Genomic DNA, 23,493 nt, shown 5'->3' with positions numbered 1-23,493 from the left:
TGGGGGGGACAAAGGCAGGGGTGGTGCCTCAATGCGGTGTTCCTCCACTGGCAGGGCATGGGCCAGCCTGGCCAGGCTGCTGGCCCTCTTCTGCTCCTGCTCCCGCTCCAAGTGAAGCCGCTCCTGCTCCTCTATGCAGAGGGAACACAAGGAAGGTCTAAGCAGGCCAGCAGTCCAGAGTCCCAGCTTCTTGCGTCCCCTGGCCCTGTCTAGTTAGTGCTCAGCGATACCCCAGCCTGAACTCCACAAATACCCACGCCCATACATTGGGCCAAGCCAAGCACTGGGACACAGCAGTGAACGAATAAAATGGATCTTTGGAGTCTACAGCTGGCAGACAGGTGATAACAATCTAGGCTGTGGTGGGAGCAGGACAGAGGGTCAGGAACAACAAGGCTGTGAGGGGACTGGGGTGAGAGGTGAGGCTGGAGAGGTGGGCAGCAGCCACTGAGTGGAGGGTAGGACAGATCATAATCTCTGGCTGCTGAGTCTGGACATGTGGCCCGGGGGAAGGCCTTCAACATTATTCCCCAAGGAGCTTCTAGAGGACAAGCAGTCCCTTCATTTCACAGGTGAGATAAATGAAGCTCAGAGAGGCATAGTGATTTGTTGAGGTCACACAGCAACTCACAGATAAAACGGGGGCTAAACCCAGCCAAGTCTCGTGACACCAGGCACCATGCCCTATTATGTGCTATGCCAACATATGCTAACTAGGTATCCTCCCACACATTCACACTGCCAATGGAATCTCACAAGAACCCCATGCCACAGGGAGAGCAGGAACATCACCTTCACTTCTCCGATGAGAAACTAGGCCCAGGGCTCTGGACTCCCAGCCTAGGTCCCAATGCCTCTGGTTTCCTCGGACAACAAACACACTTAGCCCTTCTCCACCCTTTCTAGTGTTAGAACACACTTCTTCCAAATTCCCCCGTCCCTTCTCCGCACCAAAACTAGAAAGATCACAGGCAGGCAGAAAGGAAAGCTGGGCTCTTCATAGAGGTTGAGCAGGGCAATGCGCTCAGACAACCTTGCACCCCATCCCTTCAGCATCTCTGCTGCAAGCCCAGCAGGAAGGTGAGGCCTGCCCGAGAGCACGCTGAGAACAGGGAAAGGGGAGAGTGCCCCTCCTGATCCAGAGGCCCCTCTTCACCTCCAGGAAGGCTCTACCTGCCCTGCCCTCTCAGGCCCACCAATCTAGCTCCCTAGGCTGCGCTGGGGAGTGGCTGCACCCTCCCAACCCCCGCCCCAAGAGCCGGCTGGACAAGCAGCCCCCCTTTCCTGCCCTGGATACACCACACCGCTGACTAACAGAGCTGACAGCACTGGCCAGGGGACACACCCCAAACACGCCACCCCACTCAGGGTGGAGCTAACTTTGCCCGAAGGAGGAGAGCATCAACCCCCTACGTTTCTTTCTGGCTCTGGGGCCCCAAAAAACCTAAGGCCTCAGGGCCCTTTGGCCAATCAACAACTTCACTGGGAGCCAGGCAAGCTCCAGGCCCCTCCCTCCTCAGCAGAGGAGAAAAGGCGAAGGAGGAAGTAGAGGGGGAAGTGTGAGAGGGGAAGCACTCAGTGGTTTCCCAGCAGCCAAAGTTCAGGGGCTGGACCCGGTCAGTAAGGGCCTCTTCCGCCAGTCCCCTGCCCTTCAGGAAGAGATGCCAGGCCTGCTGGAACAAGGAGGCCTTGCTCTCCCAGGCCTCTCCCCACCAGCATTGGCTTATATTACAGCCCCAGAGAAAACTAGCTCTCTGCGCTCCAGCTTCCCACAAACTACGCTGGGGGAAGAAGCCTGCAGAGTGCCAGCCACGGGCTCTTCTCAGGCCCAGCCTGGTACATCCCCATCCACTCTCCCTCCGCTACCCCTAGTTCAGGGCCCAACAGAGCCCCCACTTCCTCTCCTTAGATTTATTAGGACCTGGACTCTCACTGGCTCTCAGGCAAGTGTTCACTCTCCACAGGCAGGACTAACAGGGCCCCAAAGGCCAGCACCTGGGGGACCCAGATGGAAGGCAAACCCCATGTCCCCCATATTTTAAAGCAACTCTAAAGGTCACCAGGCAGATGGCAACCTCCTTCTCACCTACCGACTCTTCCAGAGCCAGGTGTCAGGAAGGACCCAGGTGGATGGTAAAACTCTATCACACCTGAACCTGCGTGAAAAGCTTGATTGGTGATAAAGAAGAAGGGGTGCCCCAAGCCAGATTCATCCACCAAAGCTTCCCGATCACCGTCTCCTCCAGCTTTGACTCATCCCCTCCTCTCCCAGAAGAGGAGAGGGGGGAAGCAAAGTGGGGTAAGAAAACGGGGGGGGGGGCTCCCCCAGGAGCAATCTGTTTTCAGGCTCTTTGAAACTATTCTGCTGCACCCATGGGTGCACCCCCTCCTCACTCACATACATGCACACACATACTCTGGCACCTTCCCTGGGCCCTGCCCAGAGGTTGTCCCCAGAGAGCTTGGCAGGGGCCAAGGTTCCAGGCATGGAGAACAGGCGGACTGTGCTCCCCTTAGCCTTCCCAAACCACCGTGGCCCAGGGCCCACAGCAAGCACAGGGCCGGGGCTGAGGAGTTCGCAGCAAGTGGTCCCAAAGGTGTGTGGGGATCTTGGAGCCTGGCACAAATGGCAGGCCCAGGGAGGGAGTTGGTCAGGAGCCTCTGGACACTCCAGCCAGCTCCCTCCATTCACGCCACCTCCAAGAATGCTGGGAATGGCCAGGCCTGTCCCTCCTGCTGACCACTAGGATGGGCTGGACCTGCCCTCTCCTGCCTGCACACATACACTCATGTGCGCACATGTCCTTAGGCTCATCATGTGAGTAGACTGGCTGGACAGGGTCAGGAAACTGACCCTCAGAGGTTGGAAGGGGGGTGGTAAGTACTCCAGGGAAGCAGTTCTGGGCAGCATGCTTACTTGTCGTGCCCTTGTCTCCCACCCTTCCCACTCTGTCAGGGAACAGAACCTCAGAAGACGGAAGAAAATGAATTTTGGAGATTAAACTGCTGAGGCCAGGTCTGGTCATCTGTAACATGAGTTTCTGGAGTAGATTTGGCTTTCCTGAACCAACTCACCCCCTAAACCTCCCTGTCCTACCACCAAGAAGCTGGGACTGGGCAACTGAACTTGGTCCACATCCTGGGGGGGGGGGGTATGGAGCTGGGCTCTGACTCTGCTTAGGAGAGGACCTTTCCTGGTTTCCTTCACAGTGTGGCACAGATCATCCCTGTCCTGCTTACTGGTCAGCTCTGCACTTATTTGGGAAAGGGTGGGTGGGATGACTGTGGGATTCTTCCCGCTTTCCCTTAATGGCCAACCACTGAGTATTCCCTCAGGGCAATGGCTGGGTCAATCCTGTTAACCCTTAGCACTGTGCCTGGTACACAGTAGCGATCACAATAGGTACTCTTGAATTACATTGTGTTGACGGTGGCAGCAGGTGCTTCAGCCTCTCTAAATCGTGTGCACAATCCTCCTCCCACCTCTGGGCCCCCGTACAGGGAATTCTCGGTCCCCACTAGCACTGCCCACCTTGCTCTGGACCCCGAAGACAAGAGGGAGAGGTGTGTGGGCGGATGTCCAAGTCCATCAGTTCCGCAAAACCCAAGCATCAAGGTTTTCCGTATCTCAAGTGACTCTTGACCTTGAGAGGCGGGTCGGCCCGACTAGGCCCCGCGGACCCGCAGCTCCCCCGCCCCTTGCCGGCAGCCGCTCCCCGCCCCCCGCCCCCGCCCGTCGCCGCGGCGGCTGCACACGCTGCAGGCGCGCGCGCGCACACAACACACACTACTACCTCTTGCATGACTCATCACTGAAGCAACAATAGGCAGAGAAAGGAAAGGAGGGCGAAGCACTCGCTCCACCACAGCCAACCCGGCCAAGGGGTTTCGGACGGGTAGGAAGGGGAAGGAGTCCCCGGCTACTGCACACACACCGTTTCAAGGCTGATGTCCTCCCAGCAGCCTGGAAAACGAGCTTCCCCTCAGCCCCCATTCCTACAGCACTCTGAAACCCGGGACCACAACCACGGGCGCATGGGTATAGGAGGCATTTGAAATCCTCTTCCTTTCTTCCCCCTCGTGAGGGAATGCCAAAGTTTGCCCCTTCGCTGCCTAACTCATCCCACAATGTGGCCCGAGGGGTTGCCAGGAGGCTCCAATGAGAACGTTTTGGGGATCGGTGGGAAAATGTGAGCTCTAAATATCTTGTCCCCCTGAGATTCTGAGGGTATCCCTCACCCCAGGATCAAAAACCGAAGGTTCGGGGAGAGAGTCGACAGGTGAGCTCGGCCCCTCCTTCGCAGAGCAAAGGCTCTTACTGGGAGATGCCCAGCGGCCAGGGCCCGGGCCCGGGCCCAACCCGGAGCAGGGCCCCAGGCCAGCCCCGCCCACGCCCCGCCCCCGGCCGAGCGCGAGGCAGCTAGGAGAGGCCGGGCCGCGCCGTCCCCAGCCGGAGTGTCCCCCGTGCACGTGGTCGGGGGCGGGGCCCGTACACGTCACCACCCGGTGTAACCAACAGGCTTGGAACGCAGACAACGCAACATTCCAGCCCAGAGCGGGTTTGGAACGCGCAGACACGCCACATTCCACACCGGCTAAAGCGGGGCGCAGTGAGGTGGGGGCCGGGAGGCCGCCCCCAGCAACCCGCGGGCCGCTCGGAGACACCCAATCAGCCTGGCTCTCACCCAAACCCCAGACGCAAGACCCAGCCCAGCTCTGGGAGGCGGGGTCAGGCAGGGCTGGCCAGGATCATAAGACACGCGATGTCATTTCATTCTGCAAAGGCCGCCTCCGCCCCAAGCGGCGCGTAGATCTGCCGGGAGCGTCCCCCACACCATCCCCCCTGGGCCAGGGAAGTCGGGGAGCTGCTCCGCGTAGAGTAATTCCCACCCCCACTCCGTCACACACACGCCCACTCGTGTGCACTACATGCACGCCCGTGTACACGTCCGTTCATCTGCTCTACCCTAGGCTCACATCACACTTCCCCCTCCACACACGTACGCACACGCGGACCTGCCACCCCCCCTCCCCACCCCGGCAACACCATTCCTCATTTACCCCCACCCAACTAACGCATCCACCGAGGACGCCACTGGCCCACGGAAAAGGAGCCCCCCACAGAAGGTGAACAAGGGGTGGCAGGCAGCTGGGATGGCGCACTCAGGAGCCAGGCCCCTCGCTGCATGTTAATGAATTCATTAATTTTACTGCCCACATCACTCCTCCCCAGGCGGCGGCTCTTGCAAGGAGCCGTGCGCTGCCCGGCTTCGCAGGCCGCAGGGGTGGTGTCCTGTCCGCGGTTTTCCGTGAGTTAGGGGGCCGGGGTTACTGGCCTCCCCTTCCCCAGTGCCCCCGGGGCCCAGCCCGGCCGCTCACCACGTGCTCTCTGTTGTTGCTGCGCTTGCCATTCCAAGAAGCGGGCCGCCTCCAGTAGCGTCTCTATGCTCATCGCGCCGAGAGCTGCCGGGGGCGCGCCGGGGCCGAGGCTGCGGCCCGCGAGCCGGGCACAGGTCAGGCTGGCGGGCAGGCAGGAGGGAGGGATCACCTCCGGGGGGCGACAGGGCTGGGCAGCGCAGCGCACTCCGCAAGGAGGAACGGGGGAGCACGGGGAGAAAAGTCAGTGTCTCCCAAAATATTTGCAAAATATAAATTTGCAATTTTTTTTAATTTGATGCAAAAAAAAAAAAAGGCGGCCCTGCCTCCCTTCTTCCCCTCCCTCTTCCTCCCTTCCGATGCCTCCCGCCCCGCGGCCCCCGGGAGTCCCGCCGACAAGAAAGGGCTTTGCAACAAGATGGCGAGGAGGCACCGACACACACAACAAGGGAAGGAGCCGCGCTGCCCCCGGCCGCCGCCCCCGCTACTACACCGGGGCCGCAGCCAAAGCCCGGACCGGAGCCCCCGCCCGCCGGGCCGCGGCGTCTCACGGAGGGAGGGGCGGGGTCTTGCGTGGGCAGGTCCCGCCTACTATAGACGGCGCGCGCACACGTGGTCTGGGTGGGGGCGAGGGAATCAAGCCCGGTTCGCGCACAGTATTTCCGCTTTCCCGCCTCGTCCCGCCCCGCCTGCAAGCCACAAGTAGAGCAAGGGCTGAGTGTTTGGGTCACCCCGAAATCTGTCTTGCTGGAGGGTGAAAAATTCAAAGCTTAAAGTAGCTCAAATAAGGATATTCCAGTCAGGGAAGCCTTAGAATGGTGAAGACAGATTTGACGCCCTGGGTTTCCACTCCCTATCCACACGTGACCCAAATCTCACAACCTCCTGGCTATCGCAATACCCCCGGGATCCGCCCCTGGGCGGAGCTGACGGCAGAAGGCTGCCGGGGAATAAGCGGAGAGAGCGGAGTGTTGATCCGGTTCCGAGTTTTGTCTCCGTTCCTCCCCCCGCAGTGCGTTCGCATCCTATTAGGCGACGTCACCGGGCTGCGAGCCAATGGGAGGGCAGGACAACACGGCATGGAGCAGCTCCACATGGACACCCCGCACCGCCAGCCTTCTGTTTAAAGGGCCAGTATCTGCAGGGTCACATTTGTGGGTGCGGATGGGGCCACCGAGTGAGCTGAGGGAGAGACGCCGAGAGGGGAATCCCGCAGTTGTGCCCTGGCCAACCCTTTACTCTTCACCACCCCACCTTTAAAACCAAGTCTTTCTTTTTCCCTCCCCTGAACTCTTGTCTTTGTCCACGCGTGTCTGATATGGGTGGAGAATCCGACTGTGCCACCCTAGAAGACGCCCTTTGCTCTCGAGCTGGGGCAGGAGAGGTTAAGGCAAAACGTCTATAGCTCAGGCCAAGGGGGCGTGGCCCAAATCGGGAACAACAACGTGGAGGGCGGAAGCCCGGCCCTCCCAGCGGCAGAGCTACCGAGGCCGCGGGCGGGGCGCGGGGCGGGGCCGCGCCGTCTGGTTTCTATCGCGCTTGCCGCCGGGAGGGCGGGGACCTCTCGCGGGCGCGCCCGCGCACCTCTTCCTGGCCCTAGTGTTTGGGAGCGAACAAGGTGTAATCGGAAACTTTAAGACCTTTGAGGCCAGCTTTCCAAATCGTCTCATTTTACAGAAGAGGAAATTGACGCTCAAAGAAGGGACTTGTCTACGGTCACTTAGTATTCCAGCCGTAGCTTAGGGCAGAGCCATAGTGGCCAGCATGGGCCAGGGTTGGGTCAGGCTGAAGTCTTGGGAAGACTGAGAGCTGCTCCTCACCAGTAGGAAAGACTATTTGTCCCTTACCCCACTGATGACTCTTTGGAGCCAGTTCTGGGGTGGGGCCCAAAATTAGGAAAAAGCCAGGGAGAAATATAAAACTGCCTGCACGGGAAGGGTTCTATTTAACACATTGTGATTAGGGCAACTCCTTCACCTAAAACTCAACCCTGCTGTGTCTGCGGTGGAGGCCACACAAACCCCATGGTACAGCTGGTAATGACAGGCCAACTAGAGACACATTTGGGAGAATGCTGGTTCCGTCTTCTAATGCCTGGTTGTGGCCCCAGACGCCGTGGAGAGCAGCGTCCTTTCCTTCGTCAACAAGTTCAGCAGAGTGGGGCAGTGCTAGTGGGCTTAGGATTCCACTGCCTGGGTTTCATCATCACACAAAGCCAGAAAGCAAACCTTTATGAGGACATCTGAGTGGCAGGCCACCTGCCAATCCACTTCCACTGGGCCTTCAGAAGGGTATGCTCCTATCTCGGGCTAGCTGAAGGAGAGCTAGACATAGAAAGCTAATACAAATGTATGCTTGCTGGGTTGTTCCTTTTCTTTGAGGGCACAGTGCATCCCAGGGGAAAAAAAAACCCTGCACAGATCTTGGAAATCAGGAATCCAGTAAATGGAAAAAGAGGGTGGTTTTGCCAGCACCAGTCTAGAGGGAGCTCTGTCTTCGAAGATCCAAGTCCCAGTAGTCTGGCAGCTGAGCAAGAGGCATTAACACATACAATTGCCCCAGGGCGGGGTGAGGGGGAGCCTTAACTTTGCTTGTATCGGAGATGGGAGTGAAAGGGCAAGACAGCCCTGGTTTCTTCCATGGGATGAATGTCCTTTTCCTGGGAGGGCTAGACCTCTGCTGGTCCTGACATTGCCACCTGTCACCAGCGTGGTTGGGCCCACCCTACCCCACTCCTAGAGGTGGTGGTGGGGGGACCCTGAACAGTATATCTAACAGTGACCTGAAATGATGCTGTTTACCAGGCTCTAACTTTGTTTGGGGTTGGCACTGTAGCATTCAGCCCAGCGGGGCCAGGATGCTCAGAGAGCTACATCCAACCATATCCTCTGCCTTCCTCAGGTGGCCATGGGCCACATAAAGCCCTGGACTCTCTTCTGGAAGCCCAATTTTTTTCTTATACTTCTGGTCAGGGACCAGCTCTATCCCATTCAGTAGGCACATTTCTCTAAAAGACAGGATTCTAAAAGAACCTTTCCTTCAGAGATGGGGAAGCAGGAGATAAAAGTGGGGTGAACACAGACTCTAATGTCGGCCTCTCCCTTGCCCCTAATATCCCATCTGCTCGAGAGCTTAGCGGAGATGCTTGCTATTAAAACAAACAGCCTTACTGGCTTCACATGATCGTCTGTTTATCTGGGTCATGTGGGGACAGCAGCCAGGGGAGGTTAGGCAAAAGCAAGAGTTTAAAAAGGAGGCTTTTTCTGGATCTGTCATTGCCTACTGGAGCCTGAAAATGGCCAAGCAGAATTTCTCATAAACCAAGGTTTCCCCAGGTGGGGGATGGGCAGCAGGGGGTGGGAGAGAGATATAAAAGGGGGAGGGGGATGAATAGGAGGGCTGTTTAACATTTTAGTCCCAGCTTCCTGTTCCAAGGGGGTGGAGCTGGGGTAGAAGCTGGCAGTTGTTTTTATTCACTCAATGGAAAGGGAAAATAAGTCTTTTTGATGTTTCAGCAGAAAGGTTAGCACATGTTCTGAGAATAATCCAAAGACCAGCCAACTCCAAAAAGTGGCTTCTGGGTGCTCAGTACCCTCGGGGCAGTGGGAAACCTGGGTCATCCATCGTGTGGGCTTTCTCATGAGAGGATTTCTATTCTCAATCTTGCCCCTCAATAGTCTTGTGCACCCCAATTCCCAGTCCAAACCCCATTAAGTCCCCGAATTTTTAATATGCTGAGCCAGAGACATCCCTTTATTAAGACTGTCTTCCTAGCCCCCCATTACTCATCACGTTCATCCCAACAAAGCAGTACATGTACAACTCCAAGAGCTGTGAAAACCAGCTCCATCACTCCTCCAAAGCACAAGTAATGAGATGGGGGGAAGGGTGTGAAGCCAAAAGTATAGATATATTTGCCTTAGGTCCCAGAAGACATCCTACTCCTTTAGGCCTAACTTCTTTTATAAGTGGTTATACAGAGCTTTTCATCCATCAAAATTAAAACAAGACCAAAGGCAGAAATCAGCTGTGGGATAAAGGGGGCACAGATGACTATTACACTCAGGGACATACTGGGCAACATCCATTTTACAAGTATTTACTGTGTGCCTAACATGTGCCAGGCACGGGGCTAGGTAGCCCAGTAGTCAGGGCGGGTGACCTTTGGTAGTGCAGAGGAGGGTAAAAGGTCATCAAGCAGAACTCAATTCGGCAGTAACACCTGGAAAAGGTTACTTTTGCTCTCGACCACCATGCGGGATGCAGCACAAGAGAGAATACAAATACACAAAGACCCACAGGGTAGCAACAGTACCCATTTTAGAAAGTAGCCAACTGACCCTGATTCCTGACAAGCCCAGCCTAAATAATGAGACGGATTTTGAATTACTTTGACAGAGGTATTCTATGTTGTTGTTTGCTGCCGTCAAGTTGATCCCCAACTCATGGTGACCCCATGCACAACAGAACGAAATGCTGCCTGGTCCTGCACCATCCTATAGGGAACCATTCAGTCATCAGTGAAGTAGTTTCCCTAGAACCAGAAGTTTCCACAGAAACTTCACTTACCTTCCTCACCCCCAGGTGGTTGTCAGAGGACCACTCCTGAACCCACAAAACAGGTACAATGAAGTTCTACTTTGTTCTTCCTCTTCACTGCTGCAAACAATGTCATAGCTGAAAGAGTTGAGATCACCTAGTCCAGCCTCCCAGGAGAAGATGCCTTATCCAAGGTTACAAAGCTGCCTGGCGTTAGCTGGGAAGAGAAGTGGCCTGGTCTTCCTTCTCTGTCTGGGGCAGTGCTATCAGCATGGGGTCCAGAATCCTTGAAAACTTCATGGAAATGGGTGATGACAGGGAGAGGACTCCTCCCCTCCCTGTTAGAAGTTAGTTAATACTCGTTAACTTTTGTTTAGTGGTGCCCAATAAACAAGTTTAGCAGATGACTGAGGAGGCAAGGAAAGAGAATAAGGCTTGGGATCCAGGGTCTCAAATGACCTCAGAGGACACTGTACTGCCTCAGGCCACTCTAAGGAATTAGACTTCTAACTGGGCCTGTGTAGATTTCCATTCCTCACCGGTGCTTATGTCCAGCCTGTAAAGGTGACTAGGGAAAGGGGCAGATCTTTATCCAGGCAGCCATCCTGGGTGTGGACACTGAGTAATAAGGAAAGAAATGCAGTTCACAAGCAAAAAGGGAGGAGCCACACTCTGAGCCTTTCTGAGAAACCAAAGAGGCTAGCTAGCCAAGCCATGCAGCTAGAGAAGTGGGTCAGAAACTTGGGGAAGAGGGAGCTGGTCAAAGTGGAAAGGCAAAAGGGAAAGGATGAGGACTTCAGTTATTCCTCAGGAGAAAAAAAGAGGTAGCTTTATACGTGTAAATTAATTCAGGTCATGGGAGTGACACTGGGCAGAAGTTATGAGTAAAGAGAGGTGGAGTCTGGCAGCGTGAGTCAAGAGCTAGCTGGATCATGTGGGGAGGAGGGATACTGGTGACAGGGAACGCCCCTCCTCAGGCAGAGGAGTTGGAATATAATCAGAGCATCATGGAATGGGTTAAGGTCTGCTGTCCCAGCAATGCAAGCTCACATCTGAAAGCAAGGCCGCAGGATCAAGTCTCTAAAACCGAAGAGATCTGCTGCCTGTGCTAGTAGCTGATGCCCTCTTGAGTATGCTGGGTCCTCAACAGTGGCCTGACACTGGCTGGACTGCCTAGAACGGATCCCATAGATCAGCTCCATGGGCACAACCAGATTCTTCTGAAGGCTCCAAGACCCACTGGAAGAGTCTATACTGAGCAGCGCTGGGGATGCTCTTCAGAGTCTAGGTCTCCCCGCAAAAAAAAAAAAAAAAAAAAAAAAGTCATAGTAAAAATAGGTAAGCATTTTTCTGCTATCAGAGTGGTGAACGAGTTTTCTAGCAAAAAAGGCAAACGAAGAAAGTAAAAAGGCATAGCATGATAGATTTGATTATATAAACCCTTTACAAGTTCGTAACTGTAAAAACAAAACAAAAAACCACCATACATAACAGGAAAAGGCAAATGACAAAAGGAAGGAAAATACTGGGAACATATGCCTTTACAATTCAATAAGAGAAAGAATACCTGGATAGAAAAATGAACATAGAACATCAACAATAAAGAAATATGTATCATATATAAACATGAAAATGTTCGACCTTGCCAATACCATAATAAAATTAAAACAACAAGATAATTTCTTACCTATCAATTGATAAAGAATTTTGAGCAATTAGCCTCCTAGAGCTATCAGAGGTGGGATATAAACAGGCACTCATGGAAATGTAAACTGTTACAACCTTTTAGCAAGCAGAGTGACAATACGTATTAAGAGCCCTTAAGAGTAATATCTTCTGATTCAGTAATTACACTTATACAAATCTATCCTAAAGCACTAAGAGAAATGCATGAAGATTTTTATACAAAGATATTCACTGAAGCATTATTTACAATAGTGAAAACCAGAAAACCTAAATTTCCAACCAGGAGCAGCTGATTTAGTAATACTCACAATACAGCATGTGAAGAAAGTAGCACTGTTAATACACCAAAATATTAACAGTTTAGAAAGTAGGGCTGTTAATACACCAAAATATTAACAGTTGTTGTCTTTGGGCAGTGTGAATTTTTATTTTCACAAGTTTTCAGAAACATATATTAGTCTCATCAGAAAAAAAGTTATCACAATATACTGTTAAATAAAAAAGATTATAAAACAGTAATGCATGTACAATATGATCCCACATCTGCTGTTTAAAAATATAGATGCATAAAGAAATACTAGGATGACAACAAAATGTAAAATAACTTCTTTTCTTCCCAGGAGCATCTAAATCTGCTTCTGCTGCTGCTTAACCCTGAAGTTCCCTAGAAATCATTTCATCTACTTCTATAGTCCAGATGAGAAATGAGGAACACTAAGGCAGTGGCACTAGGGATGGAGAGGTGGAAGATGTTTCTAAGGTGGAATTGATAGGATTTAGTGAAAGATTTTAGTCCTGGCTGGTGAAAGAGTGGGAAGTGCAGAGGTTTCTTATCTCAGTAGCTGGATGGGTGGTGACCAAGAATACAGGAAGAGAAGCAGGTATAGATAGTAAGTCAAGTTTGGCATGGTTCTGCTCCTGGTGGAGATGTCCCATAGGCGGTTAGGTATGAAGATGTTGGAAGTTCTGGAGAGGTCTGAATGTTAGGTGTCATGAGTGTATGGATTAGTAGTAGCTGAAGGCATGAGAGTGGATGAGGTCACCTAGAAATGGGAAAAGAAAGCAGATTGGGCCCTTGGGTAGAATCCTTGGGATTCTTTCCCATTAAAAGGTGAGAAGAGCCCTAAAAAACAAGGGGGGAGGGTTGGGTGGGCAGCAACCAGACTGCAGGAGGTTAAAGTAAATGAGAGGAAAGTGGGTGCAGCAAACATATAGACAATTCTATCAGTGGCAAAAGGGGCATCCAACAGAGATCACAAAATGATGGCCCACCAGGTATTTTAAATAAAATACTGAATTAATTGCCAGGGTTTACAATTAAGTAAATTTCTCACAAAACCTCTATTTCTGGCTCCCCTCAAAAAATCAGAAGATCCGTGATGGAAAAAAATCACATTAAGAGGATTGAACAGCTGATTAATGTAATTGCTGCCAATAAGTTGTACACCTGTAAAAAGTTGAATTGGCAAGAAGAGTTGTGTGATATATTTACAACAACAAAAAAGAGCAGCTGTAGAGGCTGCTTATGTACAACCAAACATCTCATGGGATTTGGCTTCTTGGTTTGGAGGTTTAGGGTCATGGTTTCATGGGACATCTCAGTTAACCGGTCTAATACAGTGCTTAGTAATTCTGTCTCCTACTTTGTTGAGCAGTGCCTGGGGTCTTCAACACCTGCAGGCGGCCATCCAAGGTGTAACAATTGGTCTCTATTTGCCTGGAGCAACAGAGGAAGGAGAGTTGGGAATGGAAGGAGGAAATGGAATGTGTGGCTAACTGCCTCTTTGAACAACTGCCTCCTCTGCTATGAGACCAGAAGAACTCGATGGTGCCCAGCTACCATGACTGAATGTTTTGGTCAAAGATTCTGTACAAGAATCCTGATCAAAAGGGGGAAAATGTAGAACAGAATTTAAAATTCCCATGGACTCCAGACTTTCTGGAGCCCAGGAAGCTGGATAAACCCCCAAAACTATTGCCCAGAGATGATTTTTAAACCTTAAACCAAAAACATCCCTCAAACTTTTCTTAGAACCAAACAATACTGTAGCTGAAATAGTAAAGCATGTCTGCCTTGAGCATTGTGCTCTTTTAAAGTTTAGGGGGCAGGGAGTTGAGATTAACGAAGGAGGGACAATTTGGAAAAAGGAGGGTGAGAATGGTCGCACAACTTGAAGAATGTAATCAATGTCACTGAATTGTACATGTAGAAACTGCTGAATTATGTTCTGCTGTGTATACTCTCAACAACAAAAATAAATTATTTTTTAAAAATCAGAAAATCCAACATTGAGTAGTTGTTTTTGCATGGCAATAACCAGCAGGAGTTGAATAAAAGCTACTTGCTTTTAGTCAGGGCACAAACTTGCCTGGTCCCTGATGTAGATGAGATGCTTGCCCCTGGGAATGAAAAAGCCCTTATCTGTGCTCCTCCAGAGCTCACTGAAATATAGGCCAGAGCTGGTCCATAAAGCTCCACAATACACCCACATTTAGCCCTCCTGGGACAAGTAGGTCTGAGGTGAGGATCCCATGTCACACCAGTTAAGAGATATCAAGTCTCCAAATCACAAACCTATAGGAGCAGGCCCCTGGCCACCCCACTGTCTGTCCGTCCCAGGAGGGCTTCTGGCCCAGCAGTGCTCTCTGGATAGCCTTCTTTCTAGACAACAGCAGCACAAGCTGCCATTTCCCCAGGAGGCAGACTGGCTGCTGGAACTGGCCAAGTCCCCCAGCTGGGGATTTCCTGGCTCTGTGTCGGTTCTAGATTCCTGGGCCACACTCCCTAAATGGCTCCACCAGATGGCAGGCAGCCTTTCCTTTCCCCAGATTTACACTAGTTCATGCATCTACCTAGGGAAGATGACTGACTTGCGGATTTTCTGACAATTGATACCTTCTCCAGCAAGCTAAAAAGCACATCAGTTTTGTGTTCTCTAAGTGAAATATTTGGAGCTGTCTATTTTAAAAAAAAAAAAAAAATTAAACCTCTCTTCCGTTATTATACAATTATGTATTGTCAGAGAGTCATTAGCTAATTATCAGTTATTTTACATTGATTCTGGTCCAACATGGGCTCTCACTAGACATTTTATTTTGTGGTTTCATTAACTACTTAATTATCTGCACTACTGCCAAATACAAAATTCTGTGAAGATTTGCTAGCATAAATTAAGAACTAATTATGAGCAATTTCACTTACTAAATCTTGCTTACTCATCATAAGCTAGAAAACATTATGTTAAAGTGCTAAATCGTGAAGTTAGATGGAATACGCTTTTCTCTTCTCCCTGTCATATAACTGAGGTTTCCTTCCATAGAGGTAAATCAAATGAGATTGGAAGTCCATTTTCATCCTAAGTGCAGCACTTATTACAGAATCTTGAGATTTGGTACAAGAGCCTAGTCTTGAATTCTTGGACCTGAGTTCAATCCCATTTCTGAGACTTAGCTCTGTGAACAAGTTACTTAAGCTCTCTGAGCTTCCATTTCCTTTAGCTATCACACAAGGACACCGCACACCTCACAAGATTATGTTAAACAGGACAATCTCTGTAGAAGCTGGCCAATCAATATTAGTTTCCTGCTCTTCCTCCATAACATAGAAGTTTGGGTTTTGCTCTTGGTCAAAAGGTGGCTATTATACACTCAAGGTCTCAGCCTTTTCATTTGAGTCTATTGGCAGAAGATGTTCTGACCAGACGCTGAAAGAAGACAACGAGGGTATGGGTGAACTGAGAAGGCTACTCTCTATGTATGCACTCTTCCAGATGTCTTAGTACTTCTCTCGTGTACTTGTTACTATGAATCTGTAAAACAAGTATCTTTCATATGTGAGGAAAGCAAGGCTCAGTAAAATGGACTTGCCCTGTAAGGAGTGGAGCTGGACTGTAAACCACATCTGATGAACCGTGAAGTCGGTGCTCTTTGCTCTGTTTTTCACTCCCCTTCAGTGGTTGGAAAAGTATCTTAGATTTATATACATCTTTTGTCCTCTTCAAAAAAAAAACAACCAAACCCACTGCCGCTGAGTTGATTCCAACTCATAGCGACCCTACAGGACAGAGCAGAACTGTTCCATAGGGTTTCCAGAGAACGGCTGATGGATTTGAACTGCTAATCTTTTTGGTTCCCAGCCACAGCACACTGTGGCTCTTAACCACTGTGCCACCAGGGCCCCTCTGTCCTCTTCAGAGCATCGTATATAAGCCAATTCTGCCAAGTCTACCTGCGCTTTCTGGTCCACCTCTTATCTCTGTTCCCTGGCTCATAATAAGCACTTATGATCTTCCACTTCCCTCAAAAAAGCCTGAAGTCCCCGACGCTTCTGTTTGGATTGAGACAGGTGGACAGGCTACACCTCAAAGGGCATTCGGTGGTACAAGGCCTTTCCTCAGTCACAACACAGTCCCCTGCAGTAAAAGCACAGTCTCCAAAAGGCAGCATTAGCTATTCTAAAAGGCAACATTAGCTGTTCCAACCAGCAATTAAAAAATAAACCACTGTTTTAGTCATTTGGGTGAGTCACAGCAGAGGACCTGAATGTCTTTACAGAGCAGAGAAGGAACTCTCTGGTATGTGTGTGAGGCCCTGCTGCTATGGGGTGAGCCCCATACAGGGCTTCTCATACTGTGCTGGCACTGGCACCAAGAGGTCTGCACTCGGGATTACTAGAAAGGTCCAAGAGCATCAATGCCCTGCTCCAGGAGGCAGAAGCCAAGTCACACCCTCCAGTAAGCCTCCTCTGGATTTTACTGGGTTTAGTGCCCATTCGGAGGAGGCCTAGTGGCACAGTGGTTAAGCGCTCAGCTGCTAACCAGAAGGTTGGCTGTTCAAACCCACCAGCTGCTCTGCAGGAGAAAGATGTGGTCATCTTCTTCCGTAAAGATTACAGCCTTGAAAACCCTGTGGGGCAGTTCTACTCTGTACTACAGGGTCACTATGAGTTGGAACCGACTTGATGGCAACAGGTTTTTGGAACGCCAATTCAGCAAATCAGATTTACAGAGCACCAACTTCCTTCAAAAAGATGTGTGGTCATGTCCCTTCCTAGGGGTACCCCGGACATCTTGGAAACTGCGGCACCTTTGGGACTGTCCTTCTCCCAAAGGACTCCTGACTTAGTTTTCCAGACTGGACCTTTTTCTCCCTAATGTGTACATCTGTTGGGCTAGTCACTTACAACATCTGATCTTGTGCCACAGAAATAAGAACAGATGGAACCTCTCCTTGAGCACACACAGACCTCAGGGCTAGAAATACACCTGCTCCACACAGGAATACCCTCTGTGGGAAACCAGACCCAGCTAAGCTATACGTACACACCAGAGAACCCCTTGCCAACATTTGATGGAAACAGCAACACGTTACATGCATTAGTCAGCCAGCCGGATGAACCAAAAACGAGAATCGATAAAGAACACTGAAACCAGTTTTTCCTGAAGCCCTTGATATTACTCTTCCTCGCACGTAAGGCTTATGAAAAGTTATTGTTTTAAGATCAATAAACATCCCTCTACCAGTACCCCCATTAACTAGATACCAATAAAAAGTTTATCCAAAAGACTGACCCAACCTGGATAAATTCTAAAGGAGCAGGACAGATGGAAAGAAAAGAAAAAATAGTTAATTGGGGCCGTAAAGAAACAAAAAAGGTTGAAAGAGAGTATGTCCAGATAAAAAGACCATGGGTGGTGTTTTTTAATCTACTTTTATTTTTCAAATTTTCTTTATGTGAAAATGTACTTGTTTACATAAAAATACGTATCTGGGTAGCAACTGGATAGTTCAAGAAAATACCATGGACACAAATTTATCAATTCCCACAGTGAACCTAAGGTGCCTGATAAAAAGGCCAAAGATGCCCCCATGTGGCTAGAGAGGAAAAATGTTGTGTTTCAAGTAAGATGCTGGGTAAGGAGGCTAGTCAAGAATTTATTCACTCCCTTCTCTTACGAGGCCTTGGATTCTCCACAGCCTTCTTCATCTTTTCCACAACTTGAAGTTTTGCTTCTATTGTCAGAGCTAGAAGTTATACAGTGCTCACGGTAAGCTTTGTATATATTTATTATGTATTTTAAAAATATATATTTAAAAAATACATAAAGCTTTAAATAATCAACAAGAATACTTAAGGTTAACTGGCACTTCAACACAGACGCCAGTCCTGCTGGGATGTGCAGCAACGCTCTGGTGTGTTAACCACCTGGCAAGCAGGTAGGGTGAAGGAACCAAACTATTGGAAGCATAGCAGACTCCAAAGAACAAAAGCAGCTTTGGTCTCCTCAGAAAAAAAGCTCTGCTTCTGTTCCCACTTTAGTTATCAAGAGATCAGAAGCCAATGCCAGGGACCAGAACAGAATGTAGGATTTAATTTCATACCAATCCAGCAAGATGAACTTGGCCTCAGACAGTTAAGTATCACCCAACATTATGATATGTGGGCCAATAAAGAAAAAATTCCTTTTCTTCAATAATATAAGTGTATGCTATCACTCAACTATAAAGTATATGCATAACCAGTACAATTTTTAGATGTCCTCTAAAAATGTTTTCAATGTTCTCTCATTACATAGTCCACAATAAGAAACACACACTCTTCTCAGAGCAGGAAATGAAGACGTCCAAATGTAAAGAAGGCACTCAGAACTGTAGTACTTATAATACTGAACAAGCTCTTCTTGCCACAATTATAATTTTTTTTTAATTCTCAGAGCATTAGCTTAACACCTATAAAACCTCCTCCCCGACACCACGCCATAAACCTGGGGTTCTGAAGCACACATAAACACAGACCCACCTTTTGTGCCTCTAGATACAGAGTATTCTCTGTGAATCCCTAAGAAGTAGACTTAAAGGTCAACACTGCCTGAAATCCATTTTGAACAAGAAAAGGAGTATAAATAAATACACTACTGTTATCACATGGAAAAATATAAGATATTAAGTGAAAACAAAAAGTGTAAGTTAAACCCATACACTCACACAATCCCATCTTTAAAGAGAAATGGCAGGAAACACACTGAACTACCAATATTAGTTGTGTCAGAGAAGGCTGAGACTAGAGGTGATTTTGTTGTTTTCTACTTTTCATTTTTCCAAATCTTCTTTAATAAGCATGTGATACTCTTTTATAATAAAATAAACAAGCAAAAATAATACTTATCGATTACTTTTTGAATGAACAGTTTATCTTACACTTATATCAAGAAAACTAGGTTTGGGTCACTGCTTATTATTTGAATGTGACAGTCATCATAGGTAAGTACAGCAGAAAGGTACGGGTGGGTATGGCAGAAAATTACTGTACCAGAGGCCCTGAACTGAATCTTGGCTCTGTGTGACCCTGGGCATTGGTCTCCTCATCCTGTCAAATGAAGGGCTGAACTAGAAGAGTGGTTCTTAATCCTCGTGACTCCTGTCTATAAATCAGGGACCCTCTCCCCATGGGAAAAAAAAAAAAAGGAAAAAAAAAAAATACATGCTCACAGAGCTTTTAGAAATAATTCCAGGAAGTTTATGGATTCTCTAGAGGTCCATGGACCAGACATAAACATTGGTTAATATGTTCTCTTCCACAGCTCTGGCTCCACTACCACAGGGAGGCATACTATAGTACTATTTTCATTTCCTGGGTCTTTGCTGAGGACCTGATCTACTGCTGCCAAGATATGCCAAGGTCATCAGCTTTCGATCCTACCAACATCCACCTCTCAAAAGGGTGGCTTAACTTCTCAGCCCGAGTCTTCTTTGTAGGTGGCAAGGAGCTCTGGCACCATACTCAAAGATTTTAGTCTAAACAGAACCCTAGGCTGCTGTGTAAAATCAGGCTGTGAAAGTTAAATGCAGCAGAGGGTAAGTGAGACACCAAAAGAACAAAAAAAGAGGCTCCTTTTCCAGAGGCATTCCTGCTGAGCCCTGGCATTCCAATTAGAAACATGTTTTGAAACACAGTTACTTGGCCTCAGAAATCTCCAGTGCTAACAGGTAAGCACAGAGGATGATACTTGAACCCACAAACAGCTGTATCTGGTCACCAACAACTTATCTGCCAACAGATGCGACTTTCATAAGTTAACTGCTGTACATACTATATGGCTCCATTTCTTATTCCTATCAAAAACCACTTACCCACCCAAAGCCCCTCCCCACAAAAACATTCCCCCAACCCCAGGATTCAAACAGGATTGATGATTTTCAGTTTTGAATAGTCTTATATTAAAAACAAAACAAAGCTCCACTTCAAATGTCAAAACAAATGAAAATCCTACAGCAGTAAAACAGCTATGAAATGGCTGGAGGTAGGAGTACAGCTGCATTCTGCTGTGTCTCAGTCACATTTGGGAGTTTTGCTTACCTAATTCTGTTTCTGAAATAAGCACCATTAAAGCAGACATCGGTCAGGCATGTAAGTTTCCACAGGCGCTCCACAGATCGGTCCTTCCACCCAGCATCACTTAGGTTTCTCTCCCTGACTCTCCCACCACCTACCATTAGGCCAGTTCCTTTCTCAGGTATGAGACAGGGATCATTATATGTACCCACAGTGAGTAGGTCCAGTCTTGAAAGGTGACTCCAGAAGAGGGTACCAGGGCCTAGCTGCCCTGTTGAACTATCTCCATTTAGAGGAAAAGAGAACCTTCCTTCCTCATGAAGCATCCTTGGGTGGCAGAGAGAGCATGATGCTCTGTGCAGCCCTGACCCAGACCAGACCCCAAAAACAAGCCCTTCGGCCTCAGAGAACCAGCCCAAGCTGAGGTGACCAGCTTAAGTCAGGTTTAAATCCCTCATGAGTTTACTGATGGCTTTTTGTTGTTGCTGATAACCACCATTCTTCCTCCTGAGAGACCATAATACTATTCCCTATAACTTAAAAAAAAAGGTGGGGGGGGGGGTAGATTTAAAAATGGATTAATTTGTTTCTGTTTTTAAAAAGTATTCCGTATAATGTTACTAATGAGCCAATGGTGGAATTCCTCCTGGCACCCCATTGGCCACTCCAAGGCAAGCTGCTTTTATAGACACTTTTCCCAACAATGCAAGAAGTTTGGAGTTAACTAGCAACAAGCCTGAAAATTTGGTTACGTATATAGGTACAAAGCTGGTTCATCAAATCCCTGTTCTGGCCCTCAACCCAATGCATTTCAACTAATGCATCATCTACCTCCTTCTTAACATTTATCAAACACTTAAACAGATAATGTCCAGCTGCTCCTTGCAGATGTTTCCCTTTTTCAGCCACTGGGTTGCCGAACTGCTCAGATGCCTCCAGGTCCTGGGGTTCGTTGCTAGAGCCTTTACAACTTTCCAAAACCTCTATCCCTCCCTTTTCCTCACTCCTTTCATCCTCCATGGTCTCTGGCTTTTCTTCTTGGGAAAGGGAATGCTGGTTTGGGCAGTGGCCCTCAACAGTGAGAGACTCGCCCTCCTGTACAGCAGGCCCACATGGGGCACTCTCCCGGGGGCCCTGGGCCAAATCTTGGCTATTGCCAGACTCTTTGGGAGAGGACTTTTTCTCTTCCAAGGCTTGGATGACGTCCTCAGGAGCTCGGGGAACTTCTCTCAATTGTCTCACTCGTTCCCTTTTCTTTCTCCTTAAATGAATCCAGGAGTTTTCTATGGCTGTTAGGAAAAGGCTAATCTCCTCCTTTCCACAGGGAACTCGCTTATGCTGGACCTATTTGGAGGAAAAACAGAATTTTATAGGAAATCACTTTTTTCTTCTCTTCTCCAAACTCCTTTAAGAAAGGAAGAAAGGAAGAAAGAAAAAGTAGTATAAATACTTCTTCAACAGGTACCTTCAGATCGGTGAGAATTTTTTCAATCCAGGTCGTCACAACTACTATGCCTTCCACTGTCTCAGAGCCCAAAGACGACGCTTTGAGGGACAGCTCTTTCATCACAGATGCCAACACTACAAACGTAATGGGTTTTCTTGGCTTCTCCAATTTTCTTCGTTTACTTGGTGGCGACTGAAAGAAAAAGAAGCATAGGAAAAGAGAGGAAAGTTATACAAATAATTAAATCTCATGCATTACAATGGACTCAGCTGGGGTAAGTTCCATGATGTAACTGCTACCAATCACAGACCCCTAAAAATGCAAAGGCCTTTGCTTGTGTTATCTCCAATACCTAAAACAACCCTGCAAGATAGGTCTTCCATCTCCTCATTTTACAGATGAGAAAACTAAGATACAGAGTAGCTACTGTAACCAGCTCAAGGTCACATAGCTAGTAACTACAAAGTTAGAATTTGAACCCCAAACCCAAGTTCCTTCCACCATAACATGCTGCCATTGTTCCGGCTATCAATATATCACTCCTCCAATTGTTAAATATACTATTCTACCTGTTTTGCTCAAAGCAGGCCTGTACAATGATTTTTGCATAGCAACTCAAGGACCCTGGGGCATTGTGTTCTTTTCCATAAAGAACTGCATGGCTTGAAATCACCAACTTGTAGTTTGAATTTGTACTTGCTGAGGCTTGAAATAAAGCAGCCAGTGAACCAGTAGCTTGTGAGATCATAAGCTAGGAATGACCAGGGCCATTAAGATCACATGGGCTGAAGAGGAGGCCTGCTGAATCTTGGTTAATGTTGGGACCAAGCCAGTAGCTAGCTAAGCACTGCGTCTCAGCTGGGGAGAGGGGCACACCAATTCTGATGAAAACACTGGATTTGAAAGCGGTTCCACATAAATCAAGATTGTCATCTCTTTTTTTCTATCTTAAGCTTAGACGCTTGGAAGGCGAATTATCCCCTACCCACTAGAGGGACTCACGCTCCATTTTAAAAACCAAATGACATCACTGTATTTAAAATTTCTTTCAAGTGAAAACCTTCTAAACGGTATTTTAAAAAAAAAAATGACTCTTAGCTATGACTAGATATATTATGGATACTTTAAAGAGAGACTTGTACTTGCTGACAAAATTTATCAAAACTTTAAAAAAATTAAGACAATCCTAAAGTCAGGATCAAAAAGAGCAGATGAAGCTAGTTAAGGAGAAAGCCTCAAAAAGAGTAAACACCTAGTTAGCTTTGAAGATCTTTTCCTGCAAAAAGGAGCCCTGGTGGTGAAATGGTTAAGCACTCGGCTGCTAACCAAAAGGTCAGCGGTTCAAACCCACCAGTTGCTCCATGGGAAAAAGATGCAGCAGTCTGCTTCCATAAAGATTACAGCCTTGGGAACCCTATGGGGGCAGTTCTACCCAGTCCTATAGGATCACTATGAGTCAGAACTGACTCAACCACAACTGGTCCTGCAAAAGGGAATCCCTGCTAACTCTGTAGCTGCTAATTCTAATTCTACCTGGAAACATTGTCAGAGCATGTGTACACACACAGTGAGGTCCAATTACTAGCTGAGGCCTTTTAAGAGTTAAATGGTAACCCCACACTTCATACATACACAACAAAACAGCCAGTTTGTTCTATACTAGAACTCTTTTAAAATATTATCAGAAATGATACTTCCAAGAAACAATCTATGCTTTCTTTTTATACCAGAAATTAACTGATTAAAAAATGGAAATTAAAGAATGCCAGAAAAAAACTTAGAAGAAAAGGACCAAAAGCAAAGGGTGTGTTTGAGTAAGAACCTAGTCTTAAGAAATGAATACTGGACTTCAAGTCCTGCCTGAGCCTGCACTTGTTTCACAAATGATTCAGGCAAGATCAGACAGATTCATATTGACATTAAGACAGTAGTACTGCTATTGCCCAATCATGCAGAATGAGAAACATAATTTCTACAGTTTTACTGAGAGCCTCACAGGCATTTCGACACTTTGCATTAAGGAGCTAAAATATGATTATTAAGCTGAGGAGAAAAGAAGGTGGTGGGGTGTGTGTGTGTGTGTGTGTGTGTGTGTGTGTGTGTGTGAAGGTGG

At 48.2% G+C, this 23,493-nt stretch overlaps 2 protein-coding genes across 4 annotated transcripts in view; both read right to left on the bottom strand.

Moving 5' to 3' along the window:
• Positions 1-5,607, bottom strand: part of MNT (MAX network transcriptional repressor) — a 14,794-nt gene extending 9,187 nt beyond the window's left edge. The window contains 2 exon segments of the mRNA XM_023731154.1: positions 1-131; positions 5,380-5,607. Of these exon segments, the coding sequence (XP_023586922.1) occupies positions 1-131; positions 5,380-5,452 (204 nt within the window). The 5' untranslated portion in view covers positions 5,453-5,607.
• A 13,086-nt stretch (positions 5,608-18,693) lies between these two features.
• The window catches only part of METTL16 (methyltransferase 16, RNA N6-adenosine), a 65,704-nt gene continuing 60,904 nt past the window's right edge, over positions 18,694-23,493 (bottom strand). For all 3 annotated transcript variants that reach the window (XM_004376144.2, XM_023731152.1, XM_023731153.1), the window contains 2 exons: positions 21,399-21,572; positions 18,694-21,277 (listed from right to left, as the gene is read on the bottom strand). In XM_004376144.2, coding sequence (XP_004376201.1) covers positions 20,654-21,277; positions 21,399-21,572 — 798 coding nt within the window. In that variant the 3' untranslated portion in view covers positions 18,694-20,653. The remainder of the gene's footprint in view (positions 21,278-21,398; positions 21,573-23,493) is intronic.

The sequence above is a fragment of the Trichechus manatus genome, unplaced genomic scaffold (assembly GCF_000243295.1).
Source record: "Trichechus manatus latirostris isolate Lorelei unplaced genomic scaffold, TriManLat1.0 scaffold00040, whole genome shotgun sequence".
Classification (NCBI taxonomy): Eukaryota; Metazoa; Chordata; class Mammalia; order Sirenia; family Trichechidae; genus Trichechus; species Trichechus manatus.
Note: the sequence above shows the minus strand (reverse complement) of the source record. Positions and strands in the feature narration are given on the sequence as shown.